The sequence below is a fragment of the Rana temporaria genome, chromosome 5 (assembly GCF_905171775.1).
Source record: "Rana temporaria chromosome 5, aRanTem1.1, whole genome shotgun sequence".
NCBI lineage: Eukaryota > Metazoa > Chordata > Amphibia > Anura > Ranidae > Rana > Rana temporaria.
This window is the reverse complement of record NC_053493.1, coordinates 24,206,753-24,229,753: the sequence shown is the minus strand read 5'-3', so window position 1 is coordinate 24,229,753 and position 23,001 is coordinate 24,206,753. Positions and strand designations below refer to the sequence as shown.

Below are 23,001 nucleotides of genomic sequence, written 5' to 3'. Positions count from 1 at the left end.
TCCTTGGTTCCACCCCCTACCCACCTCCGAGCACCATTCTTTTGTTCCACTCCATTCCCACCGCCGAGCACCATTCTTTTGTTCCACTCCCTACACCCATCTGAGCACCATTACTTGGTTCCACCCTCTACCCACCTCAGAGCACCTATCTTTGCTTCCACTCCCTACCCCCCTCTGAGCACCATTCCTCGGTTCCATTTCCTACCAAACTCTGAGCACCATTCCTTGGTTCCACCCCCTACCCACCTCTCAGTAATTTATACAGAACCAAAGTATCAATTTGTGGTGCTCTGTGCAGGACTCTGTGCAGGCCAGTCAAGTTCTTCCCCCCCAAACTCGCTCATCCATGTCTTTATGGATGTTGCACTCCCTAGGTAACCCCTTCCTCGCCCCCTTCCCTGCCAGTGCCATTTACACAGTAACCAGTGCATTTTTATAGCACTGATCGCTGTATAGATGACAATGGTCCCAAAATAGCATCAAAAGTGTCCGATGTGTCCGCCATAATGTCGCAGTCACAATAAAAATCGCAGATCGCTGCCATTACTAGTGAAAAAAATTCTAATAATAAAAATGCCATAAAACTATCAACTATTTTGTAGGCGCTATAACTTTTGCTCAAACCAATCAATAAACGCTTATTACGATTTTTTTAACCAAAAATTTGTAGAAGAATACGTATCGGCCTAAACTGAGGAAAACATTTTTTTTTATATATATTTTTTGGGGATATTTATTATAGCAAAATTGTCGCTCTTTTTTTGTTTATAGCAAAAAATAAAAACCGCAGAGGTGATCAAATACCACCAAAAGAAAGCTCTATTTGTGGGGAAAAAAGGACGCCAATTTTGTTTGGGTGCCACGTCATACGACCGCGCAATTGTCAGTTTAAGTGACGCAGTGCCGAATCGCAAAAAGTGCTCTGGTCAGGAAGGGGGGAAATTCTTCCGGGCTGAAGAGGTTTAAATAATCGGTATTGGAATTTCCTTTCAAATTTGGCTGTTAGTGAACATGACGAATACGAATTTATCTGAAGTTACGAATTATCTCAAATAACGAATGCCGCATCTAAACAAATGGAACGTAACAAATTAATAATAATAAATAACAATAATAATAATAAAAATATATTATTATTATTTTTTATTTTGTTACAGCATGTTCCATTTGTTTAGATGCGACATTCGTTATTTGAGATAATTCGTAACTTCAGATACATTTGTATTCGTTACGTTCACTGACAGCCAAATTTGAAAGGAAATTCCAATACCGATAATTTAATAGTTAGTTATTATTAAGATTTTTTGGTAAAATTTGGAAAAAATTAAAAAATCTTGGGCCAGATTCACAAAAGAGATACGACGGCGTCGGATCTTAGGCTGCAATTCTAGGCCGGCCGCTAGGTGGCGATTCCATTGCGGTCGGTGTAGAATATGCAAATGACTAGTTACGCCGATTCACGAACGTCCGCTTTGCCCGCCGATCTAAATTTACGTTGTTTCCGTAGAGATGCGTCGCGTAAAACTAAGCATGCCCTCTAGGTAGTCTAAGCAATGTTAAGTATGGCCGTCGTTCCCGCGTCAAATTTTTAAATTTCACGTCGTTTGCGTAAGTCGTCCGTGAATGGCGCTGGACGCCATTTACGTTAACGTCGATACCAATGACGTCCTTGCGACGTCATTTAGCGCAATGCACGTCAGGAAATTTTAGGGACGGAGCATGCGCAGTACTTCGGCGCGGGAACGCACCTAATTTAAATGGTCCCCGCCCCATTTGAATTAGGCGGGCTTGCGCCGGGCGGATTTACGCTACGCCGCCGCAAGTTTACAGGTAAGTGCTTTGTGAATCAAGCACTTACACTGTAAACTTGCGACGGTGTAACGTAAATTGGATACGTTACGCCGCCGCAGCGTAACGCAATTCTATGTGAATTTGGCCCCTTGTTTTTCTTTTCAAAATTGTCGCTATTTTTTTGTTTATAGCGCACAAAATAAAAACCGCAGAGGTGATCAAATACCACCAAAAGAAAGCTCTATTTGTGGGAAAAAAAGGACGCCAATTTTGTTTTGGAGCCACGTCGCACGACCGCGCAATTGTCAGTAAAATTGACGCAGTGCTGAATCGCAAAAAAGTGGCCCGGTCATTTGGCAGCCAAATCCTCCAGAGCTTTATTGGGGTTAATTGGCAACAAAGTCAAATCGGCAAAAAACACACCTTTGGCTCCAGAAGGCACCGTGCCGACGTTCAGGAAGGGGCCCCCACCTGTCGGAAAATGAATTCTGCAGCAAAGTAAAAGGCGCTTTCTGAGAGATCTGCATCTGGTGTTATCATCACACGGCACAGGAGACTTGATTAGCGCCAGGCGCGGCACCGGATGATTGATCAAAGCTTTATTTGATGAAAGTGTGCATAATTTTGTCTACATTACCATACACGATATTCCGGATCTGATATCTGCTGCTTTGTCATTGGGGAACGCCGAGAGCGCTCTTTTTTTTTTCACTCTGCGATATTCATATTTTTTTATTTAGGGATGAATATGGGGATTAGCCTGGAACGCAGAGCCAGGGAACTGTGAAAGGCCCTCGCTCTCTCCTATCATGTGTTTGGCTTATTTAATTTAACCGGGCTGACAGCAGATGTACACAAGGATCCTGAGCGGCGGATTAGAAATTCAGCGCGGTCAGAGATGTTACAAAAGTCTCTCCGCTATGTGACCAGCAAGCCTGCCAATCCAAAGATATGGAAATCTCTGAGGACTTCTTCTTTTTTTTAAATGTGAACATCAGGCGAACAGCTAAATACAAAGACGAAATACATATAATGCCGCGTACACATGATCGGTTCGTCCGATGGACCGGTTTCATCAGACAAACCAATTGTGTGTGGGCCCCATCATTTTTTTTTCCCATCGGTGAAAAAACTTAGACCCAGATTCTCAACCGAGATACGACGGCGTATCTCCAGAGTTGCGCCGTCGTATCTATGCGCCTGATTCTTAGAATCAGTTACGCATAGATATCCATTAGATCCCACAGGCGTAAGTCTCTTACGCCGTCGGATCTAAACTGCATTTTTTTTTGACCGCTAGGTGGCGCTTCCGTCGAATTCCGCGGCAAGCATGCAAATTAGCTAGATATGCAAATTCCCGAACGTACGCGCGACCGACGGAGTCAAATTATGACGTTTACGTTAGGCTTTTCCCGAGGTAAAGTTGCCCCTGCTATATGAGGCGCAGCCAATGTTAAGTATGGCCGTCGTTCCCGCGTCGAAATTTGAAAAAGTTACGTCGTTTGCGTAAGTCGTCCGTGAATGGGGCTGGACGTCATTTACGTTCACGTCGAAACCAATGACGTCCTTGCGGCATACTTTGGAGCAATGAACACTGGGAAATTCCACGGACGGCGCATGCGCCGTTCCGAAAAAACGTCAATCACGTCGGGTCACAGTAGTTTTGCATAAAACACGTCCCCCTGATCCAAATTTGAATTAGGCGGGCTTACCCCGGCCGATTTACGCTACGCCGCCGCAACTTACGGAGCAAGTGCTTTGAGAATACAGCACTTGCCCGCGTAAGTTGCGGAGGCGTAACGTAAATCAGATACGTTACGCCCGCACAATTTTACCTGGCTCTACGTGAATCTGCCCCTTAGAACCTGTTTTAAAATTATCTGATGGTTAAAAAAACGATAGAAAAAAACGATCGTCTGTGGGGAAATCCATTGGTCAAAAATCCGTGCATGCTCAGAATCAAGTCGACGCATGCTCAGAAGCATTGAACTTCATTTTTTTTTAGCACGTCGTTGTGTTTTACGTCACCGCGTTCTGACAAGATCGTTTTATTAACTGATGGTGTGAAGGCAAGACTGATGAAAGTCAGCTTCATCGGATATCTGATGAAAAAATCCATCGGTCCGTTTTCATCAGATGAACCGATCGTGTGTACAGGGCATAAGGGAGCTGTTTTACCTGCCAAAGGATTTGCAGGGCTGTCCATCCAGTCGTGAGAAGACCCCCCCCCCCCCCCACTGGTAAAAGAGCTGCAAGAAGACAGCAGAGAGGAAGAAGGCACCTGAGAGCAGAAGAAGAGACCCCCGAAGTCGGAAGGAAGACCCCCCCCGGAGCTGTCTAATAAATTACTTTTAAAGCCTGTGTAGTGTGTTTTTTTTATTTATTTTTTCCTCCAGGTGAATGGGTAGGGGTACTCATTCACCTTTGGGATCTGTGGGTCCCCTTATTAAACGGGGGTCCCGGATTCCAATAAGCTCCCCACCCGCAGACCCCGACAACCAACAGCCAGGGTTTTTGGGAAGAGGCCTTTGTCCCCATCAACATGGGGACACAGTGCTTTGGGGTGTCCCAAAGCACCTACCCCCCCATGATTAGGGCATGCGTCCTGGTACAGTTAAGGAGGGGGGCGCTCGCTCGTTCCCACCCCCTTTCCTGACCGACCGGGCTGCGTGCTCAGATAAGGGTCTGGTATGGATTTTGGGAGGACTCCTACGCCGTTTTTTTCGGCGTACGGGGGTTCCCCTAAAATCCATAGCAGACCCAAGGGCCTGGTATGCTCTTGGAGGGGGAACCCATGATGGTTTTTTATTAAAAATTTGGCATGGAGATCCCCCTCGAGATTCATACCAAACGCAGTGCACTGCGATTACCTGCGGTGATGTGCCGATAGCTGCGCCAGATCGCACCTGGACACAATAAATTCAATTTTTTCTATTCGCACAAAACCGCAGGTAACAAAACCGCAGCTAAACACAGTGTGTGAAGGGTGTCATAGGAAAGCATTGTGTGCTTCTAGCTGCGGCAGAATCCGCAGCAAAAAGCGCCATTCTATCCGTCCGTGTGAAAGGGGCCTTACAAAGCTCTGCTACACTGCACAGCCCTGTCTGGCAGGGCAAGAGACCTGATTTTTCTCTGTAACAATGGCTCACACCGATGCGTTTTGCAGTTTGCGGGAGTCACTTTGGGCGGGGGGGCTTGCCTTGGAGAGCACTGGAATCTCCTTGTCCAGCTCCCCCGGCCCCTCCTATGTGTCTATTAGGGGCACAGGGTGACCGAGAACCCCAGTCTGACCTGCACCAATCAGACTCACTGTTCAACCACACTGGAATATTGTGTATATATTAGGGCTGTGGAAATTAACTATTAATTCCTCGATTAATCGTAATTTTATTTGAGCGATCAAAATTATTTTGATTGGTACTCACCTTTCCGCCGCCTTCCGGGTCTTCAGGGAAATTTTTTTTTTTTTTTTTTAGCCAGCAATTTTAATTTTTTTTACATTTCCTTTAACAACCAGCCATTTTGGATGCAGGTCTATTGAACTCTATTACATGCAAAACGCTGCTTTTTGCGGGAAAAAAAGTCCCAGAACCTTTCCAAAAACGCAGAGGCACAAAAAAGCATTGATGTGATGATGTGAACATGTTCCATAGGAAACCATGTTAAAAAAATGTCCTGCATTTCTGCAAAATGCATCAAAAAACACATTAGTGTGAATGGAGCCTAACACTTCCCTCTATCACTTCCCTCTACTTTCCTCTATCACTTTCCTCTATCACTTCCCTCTATCACTTCCCTCTATCACTTCCCTCTATCACTTCCCTCTATCACTTCCCTCTATCACTTCCCTCTATCACTTTCCTCTATCACTTACCTCTATCACTTCCCTCTATCACTTCCCTCTATCACTTTCCTCTATCACTTCCCTCTATCACTTCCCTCTATCACTTCCCTCTATCACTTTCCTCTATCACTTCCCTCTATCACTTTCCTCTATCACTTCCCTCTATCACTTCCCTCTATCACTATCACTTTCCTCTATCACTTCCCTCTATCACTATCACTTTCCTCTATCACTTTCCTCTATCACTTTCCTCTATCACTTCCCTCTATCACTTTCCTCTATCACTTCCCTCTATCACTTTCCTCTATCACTTCCCTCTATCACTTCCCTCTATCACTATCACTTTCCTCTATCACTTTCCTCTATCACTTTCCTCTATCACTTCCCTCTATCACTTCCCTCTATCACTTTCCTCTATCACTTCCCTCTATCACTTCCCTCTATCACTTCCCTCTATCACTTTCCTCTATCACTTCCCTCTATCACTTTCCTCTATCACTTCCCTCTATCACTTCCCTCTATCACTATCACTTTCCTCTATCACTTTCCTCTATCACTTTCCTCTATCACTTTCCTCTATCACTTCCCTCTATCAACCTGGGATTCTACAGCCATCCACTGGGAGTTGTGATAGTTCCCTTCATGGGACATCTACATGCCGACGGACTGATGTTAACCCCTCCTCATCTGGATTCAGCAGTGGTATCATTGTACACATTTTTATACCAGTATCATACTTATCTACATGTTTTTATGACTGCTTTTAGTACCGTTTGATATTACTCGCACCATTTTTACAGTTTATGTAGCTACATTGATTTTATCTCCAGTGCAATATTTATTTTGTTACCTACTTGAAGACTATACAAGTTTTAATGCTATTCCCATCGAGCGCTGCCTTTGTGTGTTTTTTGTATCCCGCTATCCATTTTTCCAGTGGTTGGTAGCTGCACTGGGAATCAGCCTGCAAGGAGATCAGCTAACAGTAGTTGGATCTGTATGTGCATTATAATTAATCGAAATTAGTCGATTAATCGATTAAAAAAACAAAAACGATTAATCGAACAGAAAAATTTTAATCAGTAACACCCCTAGTATATATATATATATACACAGTGGAGGTTCGTCCATAAAGGGCCGCCCCCTCTCTCCTGCCACCCCTCTATCACCATAGATAGATTCATGCATTGCAGGGTATTTTTTGGAAGCACCTGATTAGAGCCATAGGGCCAGATTCACATAGGTTAGCGGATCTTTAGATCCGCGTAACCTAAGTGATTTAAGATCCACCGCCGCAAGTTTTTGAGGCAAGTGGGTAATTCTCATAACACTTACCTCAAAACTTGTGGCGTCGGATCGTAAATCCCCCGGCGGAATTCAAATTCCGCGGCTAGGGGGAGTGTACTATTCAAATCAGGCGCGTCCCTGCGCCGATCGAATAGCGCATGCACCGTCCGCGAATTTTCCCGGCGTGCATTGCTCCCAATAACGTGCCTAGGACGTCATTGGTTTCGGCGTGAGCGTAACTTGGGTCCAGCGTGTTTGTGAATCGACGTACGCAAACAACGTAAAATTTTAAAATTTGACGCTGGAACGCCGGCCATACTTAACATTGGCTGCGCCTCATAGAAGCAGGGGTAACTATACGACGGGAAAACCCTTACGTAAACGGCGTAAAGTGACTGTGTCGGGCCCGCGTACGTTCGTGAATTGGCGTATCTCGCTGATTTACATATTCTCAGCGTAAATCAGCGAGAACGCCCCCAGCGGCCATTTTTAAATTGCAGTTAAGATCCGACGGTGTAACACAGTTACACCTGTTGGATTTTAGGGAGATCTATGCGTAACTGATTCTATGAATCAGTCGCATAGATACGACCGGCCAAACTCAGAGATACGACGGCGTATCTCTATCTGAATCTGGCCCATAGGCTCTAATAGGCGTCCAGAAAGGTGAACAGTGGGCGCCATGCTGGTAGCTCGCAGTTCACTCAGCATTGTGTTAGGAAAGCAAATGAATATTCGCTTTCCTTACACTGAGCCGCCTCTCGGGTCAATCAGGTGCTCGGGTCTGTTACCTGTCATCTGATTGGCTGAAACAAGAGGCGCTGTGATTGGACGCCTATCACTAGACCACACCCTTCATTTTTATCTGTCCCCTCCCTCAGGGATCCTATATCAAGCAAATGGGTTTATAAAGATGCATTCACCTCTACTGGTAATCCTGCATATCATTTCAAATCAGAGAAATGTATCAAATATTTTGAATTTACCTTCTTTGTCCTTCACAGCATTGAGGTATGATAGAAGGTTTTCATCGGCTTGTACGCAGTAGATCTCCCGGGTCTGGATCCCTCCTCCGCAAAGGGCTGTCTGGTTCCCCCTCCTCTTGTCCTGCTGGCTAAGCAGTGGGTCCACCCGACACTCCGTCCATTCCGTGGCTCTCCAGGCATACCTTAATGACAGATTGCATTGTGCTCGTGAGCAACACATCATAGAATGCGATATTTGCTTCTTGACTCAAGTCCTGTCTTTTTCTTAAATAGCCATTGATTTTTCTGTTTCCCAAAATAGTTAAATTCGAGGCATGCTGTGAATGATAACTGTCACAGTTGGTTGTGCTCTTAACACAACTGTTGAACCATTAAATGGCTACTGTCATAATTGATCACATGTGCAGCACCATTGCAACTGCAGAAAGAGGGGCTCTGCAATGGTGCTGAACACGTGATCAGTTCCAGTGGCGGTGCGTCCATAAAGGGCGCAAGAGCGCCGCCCCCCCCCCCTCTCCTGGCACCGCTCTACCATCATAGATAGATTCATGAATTGCATGCATCTATCTATGGTCGCCGCTGTCACCCCCTATTCAGGTGTCCGGCCCCTTTTCGGGCGCCGGGCACCTGAATTATACCGGCATCCAAAAAGGTGAACAGCTGGCGCCATGCTGGGCGTTCGCTGTTCACTCAGCTGTGTGTTAGCAAAGCGAAGGAATTTGCTTTGCTAACACTGAACCGTCTCTCAGCCAATCAGGTTGTCGGGTCTGTTACTGGTCACCTGATTGGCTGAAACGTCAGGCGCTGTGATTGGACGTCTGAGAGAGGACGGAAGAAGACATGGAGGATGTGCAGGAGACCGCCGCTGACCTGCTGCGAGACAGGTAAGTGGCGGGCAGCATCTGATGGGGCACAGTAGCGGCAATTGATGGGCACACTTGCAGCATTTGATGGCGCACAGTAGCGGCAATTGATGGGCACACTGGCAGCATCTGATGGGGTACAGTAGTGGCATTTTATTGGCACACTTGCAGGATTTGATGGGGCACAGTAGCAGCAATTGATGGGCACACTGGCACCATCTGATGGGGCACAGTAGCGGCAATTGATGGGCACACTGGCAACATTTGATGCGGCACAGTAGAAGCAATTGTTTGGCACACTGGGAGTATCTGATGGGGCACAGTAGCGGCAAAAGATGGGCACACTGGCAGCATTTGATGGCGCACAGTAGCGGCAATTGATGGGCACACTGGCAGCATCTGATCGGGCACAGTTGCGGCAATTGATGGGCACACTGGCAGCATTTGATGGGGCACAGTAGCGTCAATTGATGGGCACACTGGCAGCATTTGATGGGGCACAGTAGTGGCAATTGATGGGCACACTGGCAAAATCTGATGGGGCACAGAAGCTGCAATTGATGGGCACACTGGCAGCATTTGATGCAGCACAGTAGCAGCAATTGATGGGCACACTGGCAGCATTTGATGCAGCACAGTAGCAGTAATTGATGGGCACACTGGCAGCATTTAATCGGGCGCAGTAGCAACAATTGATGGGCACACTGGCAAAATCTGATGGGGCACAGTAGTGGCAATTGACAGGCACACTGGTAGCATTTAATGCGGTACAGTAGTGGCAATTGATGGGCACACTGGCAGCATTTGATGGGGCACAGTAGTGGCAATTGATGGGCACACTGGCAAAATCTGATGGGCCACAGTAGCTGCAATTGATGGGCACACTGGCAGCATTTGATGCAGCACAGTAGCAGCAATTGATGGGCACACTGGCAGCATTTGATGCGGTACAGTAGCAGCAATTGATGGGCACACTGGCACCATCTGATGGGGCACAGTAGCTGCAATTGATGGGCACAGTGTCAGCAATTGATGGGTACAGTGGCGGAAATGTATGGGTACAGTAGCTGCGTTTGATGGGCACAGTGGCTGCAATGATGTTTTTTTTTTCAGTTTGTTTGCGCCCCCCCCCCCCAATAATTTTGAGCGCCAGCCGCCACTGATCAGTTCCTAATAATAAGCTGGGTACTGAGACTCAATAAGAGGTCTTTCAAGCCCCCAAGTCTAAAACACCTCGCAAGATCTTTTTTTGGAAAGCGTCAGACATCTTTTATTTTCAGACAGGCAAAAAGGATAAAATATTTACCGCTATAGTCAGAGACATCAAACGCGGCATCAGAAACTAAATTGCCTCTATGATGTATTGCTTGCAGAAGGCCTGAGAGGGGGCAAGGAGACCAGTGCCCCAGGGACACTTCTATTCTCACAATCAACAGCAGCACCGAGCCGTGGAGAAGAGGGCGATGCACCAAAGCACAACGCTGGCGATATTTTCATCAACGTTTGTTATTTTCCAAAGCAAAATTATCAAAAGGATCAGCTGGATTCATAGCATATCAATTAAATGATCAACGTCTGCAGGTTTTTATTTTTTTGGCACTAAACATAATACATAAAAACTTTATTAACTCCTTCCTGATGGTTACTGGCGGCCCATTTAAATGGGATGCAGAGCGGCTTCCCAATCACGTGACCGCTGTGATTGGCTCTCACTGTGGTCACGTGATTGGGAACCCATCTCATTGGCTCCTGACCAAGAGCTGTCAGGGATAACCTCAAACCACCATGGACACATACACTATATTGTCAAAAGTATTGGGACACCTGCCTTTACACACACATGGCATCCCAGTCTAAGGCCTCGTACACACGATCGGTTAACCAGAGGATAACGGTCTGATGGACCGTTTTCATCGGTCCAAAACGATCGTGTGTGGGCCCCATAGGTTATTTAACCTTCGGTTAAAAAAAAGACAACTTGCTTTAAAATTTAACCGATGGATTCCTAACCGATAGGTCAAAACCGATTGTTAGTAGGCACGACCATCGGTTAAAAATCAATGCATGCTCAGAATCAAGTTGACGCATGCTTGGAAGCATTGAACTTCGGTTTTTTCAGCACGTCGTTGTGTTTTACGTCACCGCGTTCTGACACGATCGTTTTTTTAACCGATGGTGTGTAGGCGCGACGGACCATCAGTCAGCTTCATCGGTTAACCGATGAAAACAGTCCGTCGGTCCGTTCTCATCGGATGGACTGATCGTGTGTACGCGGCTTTAGTCCGTAGGGTTCAATATTTAGTTGGCCCCACCCTTTGCAGCTATAACAGCTTCAACTCTTCTGGGAAGGCCGTCCACAAGGTTTAGGAGTGTGTCTATGGGAATGTTTGACCATTCTTCCAGAAGTGTTTGTGAGGTCAGGCACTGATGTTGGACAAGAAGGCCTGGCTCACAGTCTCTAATTCATCCCAACGGCGTTCTATCGGGTTGAGGTCGGGACTCTGTGCAGGCCAGTCAAGTTCCTCCACCCCAAACTCGCTCATCCATGTCTTGATGGACCTTGCTTTGTGCACTGGTGCTCAGTCATGTTGGAACAGGAAGAGGTCATCCCCCAAACTGTTCCCACAAAGTTGGGAGCATGAAATTGTCCAAAATGTCTTGGTATGCTGACGCATTAAAGCGGAGGTTCCGCCATTTTTTTTTTTAAGTCAGCAGCTACAAATACGGCAGCTGCTGACTTTTAAAAAACGAACACTTACCTGTCCAGCGCGCCCGCGATATCAGAAGACGAGGCTGAGAAATCGCTCGGTCCTCGGCTGCTTCCGCCACTATCCTCGGTGAGGGAATCAGGCTGTGAAGCCTGAAGGCTTCACTGCCCGATTCCCTACTGCGCATGCGCGAGGATCGCGGCGCGCCGTCACTGTTCCCCGCTCTCTCCTGGGAACAGTGTTTCCCAGAAGGTAGCGGGGGGGAGTGATGTCACAGGCTGGATTCCCCGCGGGGATCAGACCCGGAAGTGGTGCAAATACCTGTCTCAGATGGGTATCTGCACCCACCTCCCCCCTGAAAGGTGCCAAATGTGTCACCGGAGGGGGGGAGAGATCCAAAAAGCGGAGGTTCACACAAAAAGTGAACCTCCGCTTTTTGGAGTTCTCTTCACTGGAACTAAGGGGCCAAACCCAACCCCTGAAAAAAATACCCCACATCATAATCCCCCCTCCACCAAATGATTTGGACCAATGCAAGGTTCATAAAGACATGGATGAACACGTTTGGGGTGGAGGAACTTGACTGGGCTGCACAGAGTCCTGACCTCAACCCGATAGAAAATCTTTGGGATGAATTATGCCGCGAGTACACGATCATTTTTCGGCATGAAAAAAACGTAGTTTTTAAAAAATTTCATTTGAAATGATGGTGTGTGGGCTTCACATAATTTTTCATGTCCTTGAAAAACGACAAAAAAAAAAATCGAACATGCTGCATTTTTTTAACGTAGTTTTAAACGATGTCGTTTTTCGGGTTGTAAAAAATGATCGTGTGTAGGCTAAAATGACGTAAAAAAACCCGCGCATGCTCAGAAGCAAGTTATGAGATGGGAGCGCTCGTTCTGGTAAAACTACCGCTCATAATGGAGTAAGCACATTCATCACGCTGTAACAGACAGAAAAGCGTGAATCGTCTTTTACTAACACGGAATCAGCTAAATAGTGCCCCATTGTTGGTGTCAGTGACATAAATCAGTGGTCATCACCACTGTCCTCAGGGCCCACTAACAGGCCAGGTTTGAAGGATAACAGAAATACATCACAGGTGATATCATTTTCTGCTCAGTGATTGCAGTATTCTAGTCTGCATCTCCCAAGGTAATTAAAGTAAAATCTGGCCTGTTAGTGGGCCCTGAGGACAGGGTTGATGACCACTGGCATAAATGATGCCCCATCGCTGCTGTCAGTGAAAGGATTAATGCCCCATTATTGGTATCAGTGGAAGGATCAGTGACCCATCATTGGTATCAGTGGAAGAAATAATGCCCCACTGTTGCTGTCAGTGAAAGGAGTGCTGTCCCATTGTTGGTATCAGTGGGAGGAATAGTGTCCCATCATTGGTCTCTGTGGAAAGAATAGTGCCCCATCCTTGATGTAGGTGGAAGGAATAATGCAGAATCGTTGGTGCCAGTGGAAAGAATAGTTCCCCATCATTGGTGTCAGCGGAAGGTATCTTGCCCCATCATTGGTATCAATAGGAGGAATAATGTTCCATCCTTGATGTCAAGGGGAGAAATGGTGCCCCATCATTGAGTGTTAGTGGGAGGAATTAGGCCCCACTGTTGGTGTCAGTGGATAGAATGGTGTCCCATTGTTGGTATCAGTGGGAGGAATAGTGCACCATCATTGGTATCAGTGGAAGAAATAATGCCCCACCATTGGTGTCAGTGGAAGGAATGCTGTCTCATTGTTGGTATCAATGGAAGGAATAATGTTCCATCCTTTATGTCAATGGGAGAAATGGTGCCCCATCATTAAGTATTAGAGGGAGGAATTAGGCCCCACTGTTGGTGTCAGTGGATGGAGTGGTGTCTTGTATCAGTGGGAGGAATAAGGCCCCAGGGGCCAGATAAGCAAAAACAAACGGCAGCATCTGGCCTGTGGGCCCAATTTTGGAAACTACTGTTCCAGTACAAGGCCTTCACTCATCATGGAGAATAGATTTCCCTTCCATGACCCCAGGTGGACATGTGGTTGCCAGGGCTGTCCTTAATGTTGATTGGACCCTGGGCAAAAAATGTTTTACTGTACAGTAATACTGCTCACTGATCATCTCTTCACTGCAGAGGGGCATGATATACATATGAATGCCGCCGGCCTCAGCTATTTACATATGAATGCTCCCGGTATTTACATATGAATTACATATATTTACATGTAAACACAGGGGCCCGGATTCAAAGAGATTTGCCCCTTTTTTACGGAGGCACAGGGCAGCGTTTTTGCCCTGCGCCCCCGCAAATTATCTGCGCTGCGCGCGATTCACGGAGCAGTGTCTCCGTAAATTGCGTGTGCGCTCTTTAAAATTGCCCTGCGTAAGGGTGCCTAATGTAAATGATCCCGTATGGGGCGGGAATCATTTAAATTAGGCGCGCTCCCGCGCCGAGCGTAGAGCGCATGCTCCGTCGGGAAACTTTCCCGACGTGCATTGCGGCAAATGACGTCGCAAGGACGTCATTTGCTTCCAAGTGAACGTGAATGGCGTCCAGCGCCATTCACGAATGACTTACGCAAACAACGTGAAATTCAAATTTGGCGACGCGGGAACGACGGGTATTCTTTAGCATTGGCTGCCCCTACTATTAGAAGGGGCAGCCTTACGCTAAACACGCCGTACGGAGACGTAACTTGCGTACGCAGGGCTCGCGCAACATTGTGAATCGGTGTTAGTATGCAATTTGCATACTATACACTGAGCACAATGGGAGCGCCCCCTAGCGGCCATCGCAAGAATGCAGCCTAAGATATGCGTGGCATAAGAGCCTTATGCCACGCAGATTTTAGGCTGCAGTCGGCGTTACGATGTTCCTGATTCAGGAGCATTCGTAACGCCGGAGCAAGTCAGCAATTGCGCTGCGTAACTATGGTTACGCAGGCGCAATTGCTCTCTGAATCCGTTCCAGGGTCTACAGGTGAGTCATTTGTACACAACAATAGAGTAGAGCTGGGCAACATTAGTAGCAGCACTTCACACTGAGATATCAGGACACTGCAAAGGACTAAAACCTCAAGGGACAAGGGAATTTGAACTGGGATAGTTGGCAAATATGAGGCAGCTGCTTTGGGCTCCACAACAATGACAGGGCTCAGGGCAGCTTCCCCTTTTGCCCTGACGGTAGCTGGCAAACACAGCCAAAACTTGGCCCATTGCCAATGCCTTGTGATCTCCACTTATACACTTTCTGCAAGATCTCTAGAGCACAAATTATTAAATATTCGGAACTACCGGAAATCTGTTACATGTTATGAAAAATGAAAAAAGAACACGTTTGCTCTTGTCAATATGATCTTCATATGGTGAAGTCCTGGCAGGGACGATGTCCCGTCTATATATGAAACAGAATAATGCAGAACACTTTCATCAGGAATCCTAAGCTATGAATTCTTTATGGGACTGTGGAGCCGGCACAGTAACGGCGGGAAATGGTAATGTCATTTTTAATTTATACCCACCTCAGGCATCGGTATCGCTAACAAAACAGAGTTTTTCAGGTAGAAAGATACCCGGTGACTAAAGTAAGCAGGTTGTTAGTTATTAAAATATCAGTAAGCAGGCAATTTATATAGAAGGTGCGCCGCAATCCTGTGCCTGCTCCATTGCCTGAATACCAGTAACAGATATGGTCTCCAAGGGGCCCCTGTGCAAGGACACCTTTGGGGCCCAAATTCAACTGCTGCCCAGATATAAACACTTATTTATGGTAAAAGATAGAGAGATGAGCTGGGGGCGTGGGGATTGGGGGGGAGGGGAGGGGATGCAGGGGTGGAGAGAATGAGAGAGATTACTGCCATAGTACAAACACTTATTCACTGGGAAAGAGAAGGAAAAAGAGAGGGGAGGGGAGAAGAGAGGGGAGAGGGTAGGAGAGAAGTTGGGAGAAGAGAGGGTAGGAGAGGAGAGGACGGGGAGAGGAGCGGGGAGGGAAGCGTCTAAGAGGGAAGAGGGTAGGAGATGGTAGGGGAGAGGTGCGGGGAGAGGGTAGGAGAGGAAAGAAGAGCGGAGACGGTAGGAGAGGAGAGGGTAGGGGAGAGTTGCGTAGAGGGGAGAGGAGAGGGTAGGGGAGAGGAGAGGCAGGGGGGGGGGCAGGAGGGAAAAGGGTAGGGGAAGAGAGGGAAGTAGAGGAGAGGGTCGAGGAGCGGAGAGAGGAGCGGGTAGGAGAAAAGAGGGGAGAGGGTAGGGGAGAGGGTAGGAGAGGTGAGAAGAGCGGAGAAGGTAGGAGAGGGTAGGGGAGAGGGGAGAGAAGAGGGTAGGTTAGAGGAAAATGTAGGGAAGAGGAGAGGAAAATTTAGGGGAGAAGAGAGGGTAAGGGAGAGGAGAGGGTAGGGGAGAGGGGAGGGGACGGGAGGGAAAGGGGTAAGGTAAGAGAGGGTAGTAGAGGGGAGAGGAGCGGAAAGAAGAGTGGAGAGGGGAGCGGGTAGGAAAAAAGAGGGTAGGGGAGAGAAGCGGGGAGGGGAGAGGGTAGGAGAGGAGAGAAGAGCGGAGAAGTTAGGAGAGGGTAGGGGGAGGAGGGGAGAGGAGAGGGTAGGGGAGTAGAGAAGAGCGGAGAGGAGAGGGGATTGGAAAAGGTAGGCGAGAGGAGAGGAAAAGGTAAGGGAGAGGAGAGGAAAAGTTAGGGGAGAGGAGAGAGTAGGGAAAGGGGAGGACAGGAGGGAAAAGGGTAGGGGAGGAGAGGGTAGTAGAGGAGAGGGGAGAGGAGTAGGTAGGGGATAGGAGAGGGTAGGGGAGAGGAGAAGGTACGGGAAGGTAGGGGAGAGGGGAGGAGAGCAGAGTAGAGGGGAGAGAAGAGGCTAGGAGAGGTGGGGGAGAGGAGAGAGTAGGGGATAGGAGAGGGTAGGGGAGAGTAGAAGGTACAGGAAGGTAGGGGAGAGGGAAGGAGAGCAGAGTAGAGGGGAGGGAAGAGGCTAGGAGAGGTGGGGGGAGAGGAGCAGAGAGAGGAGAGGGTAGGGGAGAGGAGAAGGTACGGGAAGGTAGGGGAGAGGGGAGGAGAGCAGAGGGGAGGGAAGAGGCTAGGAGATGTGGGGGGAGAGGAGCAGAGAGAGGAGAGGGTAGGGGATAGGAGAGGGTAGGGGAGAGAAGAAGGTACGGGAAGGTAGGGGAGAGGGGAGGAGAGCAGGGTAGAGGGGAGGGAAGAGGCTAGAAGAGGTGGGGGGAAAGGAGCAGAGAGAGGGTAGGGGATAGGAGAGGGTAGGGGAGAAGAGAAGGTACGGGAAGGTAGGGGAGAGGGGAGGAGAGCAGGGTAGAGGGGAGGGAAGAGGCTAGAAGAGGTGGGGGGAAAGGAGCAGAGAGAGGGTAGGGGATAGGAGAGGGTAGGGGAGAAGAGAAGGTATGGGATGGTAGGGGAGAGGGGAGAGCAGAGTAGAGGGAAGGGAAGAGGCTAGGAGAGGTGGGGGGAGAAGAGAGGAGAGGAGAGGGTAGGGAAGGGGAGATGAGAGGGTAGAGGAGAGGGTAGGGGAAGGTAGGGGAGAGGAGAGGAGAATAGAAGGGAAGAGGAGGGGAGAGAGGAGAGGAATGACAGGAAAGGGGAGGGAAGGATGACAGGAGAGGGAAGGCGATGGGAGGAGAAAGAAGGAGACGAGTCTAGTAGAGGAGAGGAGAAGGGAAGGGGGGAGGAAGCAGACACCGCATATGTAATTAGCAAATATTTCTGCCCCATCCAGACACTAAATAGGACATGTGGATGAAAGCTGGTAGTTATTTTGAGTGTTAAAGAAAACCAAGAACACCATTGACATAATGACCCGGATGAGAACTTTACCACCTACTCCCAAGGCTCCCCTAGGTCATATATAGCTGCTAAATACATGGAAAAATAAGATTTCAGTCTTCAGCCCTTACTTACTTTACACAGGCATGGGGCCCATCAGGTGGAGGTGTGCATGACTCCGTCTCCTCCAGTTCTGGGCTCTCATTTTCGTTGCCAATTGGGAACTGTTGAATGGTTCTTTCCCTGGTGCGGTGTCCGGTAGGTGGCACCGACTCACAAGACTTTATACACAAACTCCATTCTGACCACTCAGTCATCTGACATTCTTTGTCCATCACACAGGACTGGAACGTGATCGGCAGCTTCTCCTGCTGACAAAAGCTAAAGGAAAATATACAATGCTGTTAGTCTCTTTAATCAATATATAAAATAAAAATGGAAAAAAAAATTAAATGTAGCAATTAAGTTATTACATCATACAGCTTGTCAGATTTCCAAAACTGAATGTACAGTGCCTTGAAAAAGTATTCACACCCCTTAAAGATTTCCACATTTGAAGAGACATTATCACCATCTGCACCAACTAATTGTAGTTCTATTTTAGTAATGTTCTACACCCATGACCACGGCATTTGAGAGATGATGACACAACTTATTACATTGAGGAGGAGCAGTGCCGGCCCAAGACATTGTGCTGCCTGGGACCAAGAATGAAATGCTGCCCCTCCCCCCCCCAAAAAAATAACATCATGGCTCTATACATGTATAAAGAAGTATAAAGAGGACCTGTCATGGCTCTATTCATGTGATGAAGACAAAATTGCTTAAGGAAAGCAACCAATGGTCGGACTTTATAGTCAACACAGACAGGAATAGCAAAAAATATATAATTTTATTACAAAGTAGTTACATGAAACAACATTAAAAAGAAAACCATACAAGATGTCAGGTATGAAAAATGTCCCCTGTGCGTCTACGCGTTTCGCCGTGAGTCATCTGAACCACATAGGCATAGATATATCCTGTACACAGGCTGTCTCCTGGGGGCAAACGCTACTATCCAATCTGCCATAATGAGTAATAACATTGTACCGGGGATACGCACGAGACAGGGCGGTATTAGGATCATAAGAATTTGTGGGTAGAGTAGGAGGGAGTGGCAATGCAGAGGGCTGGAGAGGCGGTAATAGGATCATTAGCATTTGTGGGTAGAGTAGGGGGGAGCGGCAATGCAGAGGGCTGGAGAGGCGGGCGGTAATAGGATCATTAGCATTTGTGGGTAGAGTAGGAGGGAGCGGTAATGCAGAGGGCTGGAGAGGCGGAGTTCTGATCGGAGCCGAGAGCTAGGGGGGAACACATTCCGACGGGCAACCATTCTCGGCACAACAGGTTCCTCAGAGGGAGCGGCGCCTGCCTTTCTCACTCGCAGACTGCTCCCCTCCGGCTGCGAGTGTCCTCACAGGCAGCAGAGTGGGCTGTCTGGCGGGCGGCAGAATGCTGCCCCCCTAAAAGTGCTGCCTGGTACCCATGGTACCACCCGGTCCCATCATAGGGCCGGCCCTGAGGAGGAGTCATTTAGAGCCGGTTCACACTGGGGCGGCACGACTTTGGGGGCGACTCGGCAAGGCGATCACAAGACCACTTCAGAGGCGACTTGCAAAATGACTTCTGTATTGAGGCGGCTGAGTCGCCTGACGAGTCGCCCCTGTGTGAACCGGCTCTTCCTGTATATACCAGAAAATCCCAACATTCTACCCAAATATCCTAGAAAGCTGTGTGAAGACCATGGAAATAGTCTAAAAGGGGATTTGCAACAAAAGTTGATATGCAAGGAACACACCTCCACTAGAAAGACTCTCTGTGGACTTTCCATGGGGTCCTGTGGTGACAATGCAGGTCCTACCTAGATACAGTTTTGTGGGTGAAAATGTCCAGCCTTGAACCCTGGTGCTCAAGCTGTGTCCCTTTGAAACTTACTATGCAGCGCTCAGGGCTCCTGCAGACACTAGCCTGTGTTTTGGTGCTTACTAAAGACACGAAAGCCTCGTACACACGACCGGTTTTCCTGTTGGGAAAACTGCCATGAGAGCTTTTGGCCGGGAAAACCGGCCGCGTGTATTTGCAGTATTTCCAGACATGAAAACTGCCGGGAAAAAAAAAAGAGAACCAGCTCTCTTTTTTCCGGGATTTTCCCCTCGGGTAAAAAGTCCGCCGGGAAACCTGAGGGGAAAACCGAGAACCTGCTTGGTAACTTTTTCCCCCTACACACGACAGGGTTTCCCGACAGGAAAACTGCCATGAGAGCTTTGGTCGGGAATCCCGTCCATGTGTCTGCTCCATCGCAGTGTTTCCCATAGGAGAACTAACGGGTTAAAAACCACTGGGAATCCCAGAAAAAAAAGAGCTGGTGTGTGTCCAAGGCTTAAAAGTGTAGACTAACTTCTAGTAATTACATGTGTAGCGGTACCCCTGAAGGAGCTGCCGAAATGTTGGATTGTCTGTAAGGGCAAGGGAAATATGGAGCTGCCCAGTAGAATTGGTAGAACTTGCTTGGGACCACTATATACAGTCCAGTATATACACTCCATTTCTCCTCCTGCACATCACTTCCTCTCTAATCTTTAGGTCTTTCTCCTCCATCACATTGCTTCCATTCTAATCTCCAGGCATAGCTAGCACAAAGCGGTTAGGCTTGACACTGGCTCAGCCAGGCTTTTAGCAATTGCCCTTTGCAGGCAGGGACCGCGGCCCCTATAGTGTAGCAAAATAGAAAGTCTATGGTGCTAGCTGTCCTACTCGTGGCTAATGAGCCCAGTAACCCATCCTTAGGCCCTGCTAGCCCTCTGCCTCTCTCCACTACCCCATTCACCACAGTCCACTCTTCTGGTTCTGCACCCATCGCAGACTGCAAGCTCCCAGTCCTCTCAGGCGTGCCTCCCCAGTCCTCCTGACTGTGCCTCACTCACCAGCCCTCTTGGCTGCAACCAGTTGTCCTCCCTGGAGTCTCTTGGTAGTACTCTCTCCCGCAGTCACTCTCATCTCCTTGCTCTCTCATGTGCCTCTGGTCAAGGACTTCTTCAGATGTTCTTAGAGTTGGTCCCGACTGCACCCGAGCCCAGGCCCAAGGTCCCCCCCCAGGACTGGGAAGCTCCCTCAAAGGCCCCAACTGCCTCCACACTCTCTCACTCCAGCTCTTCCACCCGACAACTCCTCCCCAGCTGGGCTGACCCTGGGTATTTAAGGAGGCCTGACCCCTGCCAATCCAAGTTGGGCTCCTCAGAATACCCAGGCAGCTCCATATCCCCTTTGCTCCTCTCTTTCCAGAACCTTTTAGAAAGCTCTTGGAAGAAGAGGGAGGTCTTAGTCACCGGCTGCTACATTGAGCCACTCCCAGCCCAGAATGAAAACAAACAGGCCTAGCAACCAGCTAAACCTGTCTAAATGTACCTACTTTCTCTAGCACACTACTAGAGGGTGCTACACATGGTTTGGTTCATTTCTTTTGAACTGATTGACTTTTGGACTGTGTAGTCCACTGTCCACCCTTCTTTTTTTTATGTTTTTTTGTTTTTTACTTGCAGTCTCTGAGCATCTCCTGTAGCATATCTGCAGCACTTGACCATGTCCTGTATTATGTATGCAGTCTCTGACCATCTCCTTTACAATGTCTGCAGTCTCTGACCATATCCTGTAGAATGTCTGTAGTCTCTGACCATCTCCTGTAGAATGTCTGTAGTCTCTGACCATCTCCTGTAAAATGACTGCAGTCTTTGACCATACCTTGTACCTGGTCTGCAGTCTCTGGGCATATCTTATAGCATGTCCATTGTCTTCAATCACCTCTTGTTTAATGTCTGCAGTCTCTGACCATCTTTTGTTTCATGCCCGTAGTCTTTGAGTTTTTGGTTCTTCAGAGATTTGGAGGTATCCAAATTTCCAAATGACAATAGTAAGAATTTCTTTAAAATTGGTTTTGCTTCATTTATTTATTTTCTAACAAATTCAAAATTTTCAGAACGATTTGAATTTGAATCGGTCAAAAATGTACCGACCGATCCAAATTCTGTGTAAAGAATAGCTGGTTAATAAGGAGCGGGCCGCACAGCCAGCCGCCGTGTCCTTAACAAACGATGAGTCATCAGCTGTCAGCAGGTTTCCCCACTGACAGCTGAATGTAGAAAAAAAAGAACGCCGCCAAATAAAAAAAATAAGGAAAAAAAAAACAGAGTGCCCCCCCCCCTTTCCATACCAGACCCTCCGGGGAACTGACCGGAAGTGGGGAGCGGGTACCTGCCAAAATCAGGTACCTGCCCCCCCCCCCCCAAAAAAAACAATGTACCAAATTTAAAGGAGGGGGAGGAAGATTGTAACGTCTCCTTGTCTCATTTTGGAGGAAGTTCCACTTTAACTGGTGGATAGTGGAAAAAGTGGGCCAGATTCACAAAAGAGATACGACGGCGTATCTCCTGATACTCCGTCGTATCTCTGTTTCTAACTATGCGACCGATTCATAGAATCAGTTACGCATAGATAGCCCTTAGATCCGACAGGTGTAATGGACTTACACTGTCGGATCTTAGGATGCAGTACCGCGGCCGCCGCTGGGGAGAGTTTGCGTCGTAAACCAGCGTCGGGTATGCAAATTAGGAGTTACGGCGATTCACAACGGATTTCCCCGTCGTTACGTCGTCGCAAGTGTTAGATTTCCGTCGCAAAGATAGGGCACCTTTAACATGGTGTAAAATTACTCCACCATGTTAAAGTATGCCCGTCTTTCCCGCGTCGCTTTTTTTTTTTTATTTTTTTTTTTTCCCGGCGTAACTCTTTTTTTCACGTCGCGATTCACAAAACGTCGGCGCGTCGTAATTTCGCGCAAAGCACGACTTATCATTGGGCTTGACTGGGCTCAATAGGGGGCACCGGGAGGAGGAAGCAGGAAGAGCCATGCCGCTGCTGATGAAGAGGTAAGAAGTCCTCATCACCCCCCCCCCCCCCGGGCTACCCCCGCTCAACCACTATGATCGACAACACCCCTCAACAACTTTGATCGATCGGTGCCCCAACTTGCTCAACAACTACGATCAGCTTCGATCGGCGGCACCCCCCCGCTCAACAACTCGGATCGGCGGCACGCCCCCCCCCCCCCCAAGCTGGCTATACAACTTCGATCAGCTTTGATTGACGCCACCGCCCCCCCTTCTTCTCGGCTCCAGGGGGCCCCTCAATCAACACTCAAGCCCAGGCACCCCCATCACCCTAAGTCCTGCCCTGCCTAAGGTGACCACATTTCCAAACTACCATTCAGGGACAACCCCCTTCCCAAAAATCAGCTTGTGCTGTAACGAATCACAGCACAGTGATTGGACACAAGAGGCGGATTTATGATTTCTCCAATCACAAGCAGGGGGTGGGGTCTGTGCTCCTCTATGCATTCCCGGCCAGGACAAGTACTGTCAGTGAGTAAAGCGGTGATGTGGCATTTTTTTGTGGGGGCATTAGTTTGGCTTGGGGGGGTGGCTGTGTCAGTTTCATTCCAGGACACCGTATTGACCTGGAATGAAGGTTCCCGGGACAGACCTGCAAAATGCGGGACTGTCCCGGGCAATCCGGGACACGTGGTCACCCTAGCCCTGCCCCTGTGGACCTGGAGGAACCCCCGAGGTCCCACAGAACCCTGGTTGAGAAAGGCTGTTCTAGGCTGTATATGTGCCATAAACCAACCGTTTTGGGGGTATGATTGACCTGGGTGTACAAAGG

At 48.2% G+C, this 23,001-nt stretch overlaps 1 protein-coding gene across 1 annotated transcript in view; it reads right to left on the bottom strand.

The window, feature by feature from the left end:
* THSD7A (thrombospondin type 1 domain containing 7A) overlaps window positions 1-23,001 on the bottom strand; it is a 395,672-nt gene that overhangs the window by 166,603 nt on the left and 206,068 nt on the right. Inside the window, exons 3-4 of the mRNA XM_040352268.1 lie at window positions 17,380-17,625; window positions 7,909-8,090 (exon numbers count right to left, since the gene is read on the bottom strand). Coding sequence (XP_040208202.1) covers window positions 7,909-8,090; window positions 17,380-17,625 — 428 coding nt within the window. The remainder of the gene's footprint in view (window positions 1-7,908; window positions 8,091-17,379; window positions 17,626-23,001) is intronic.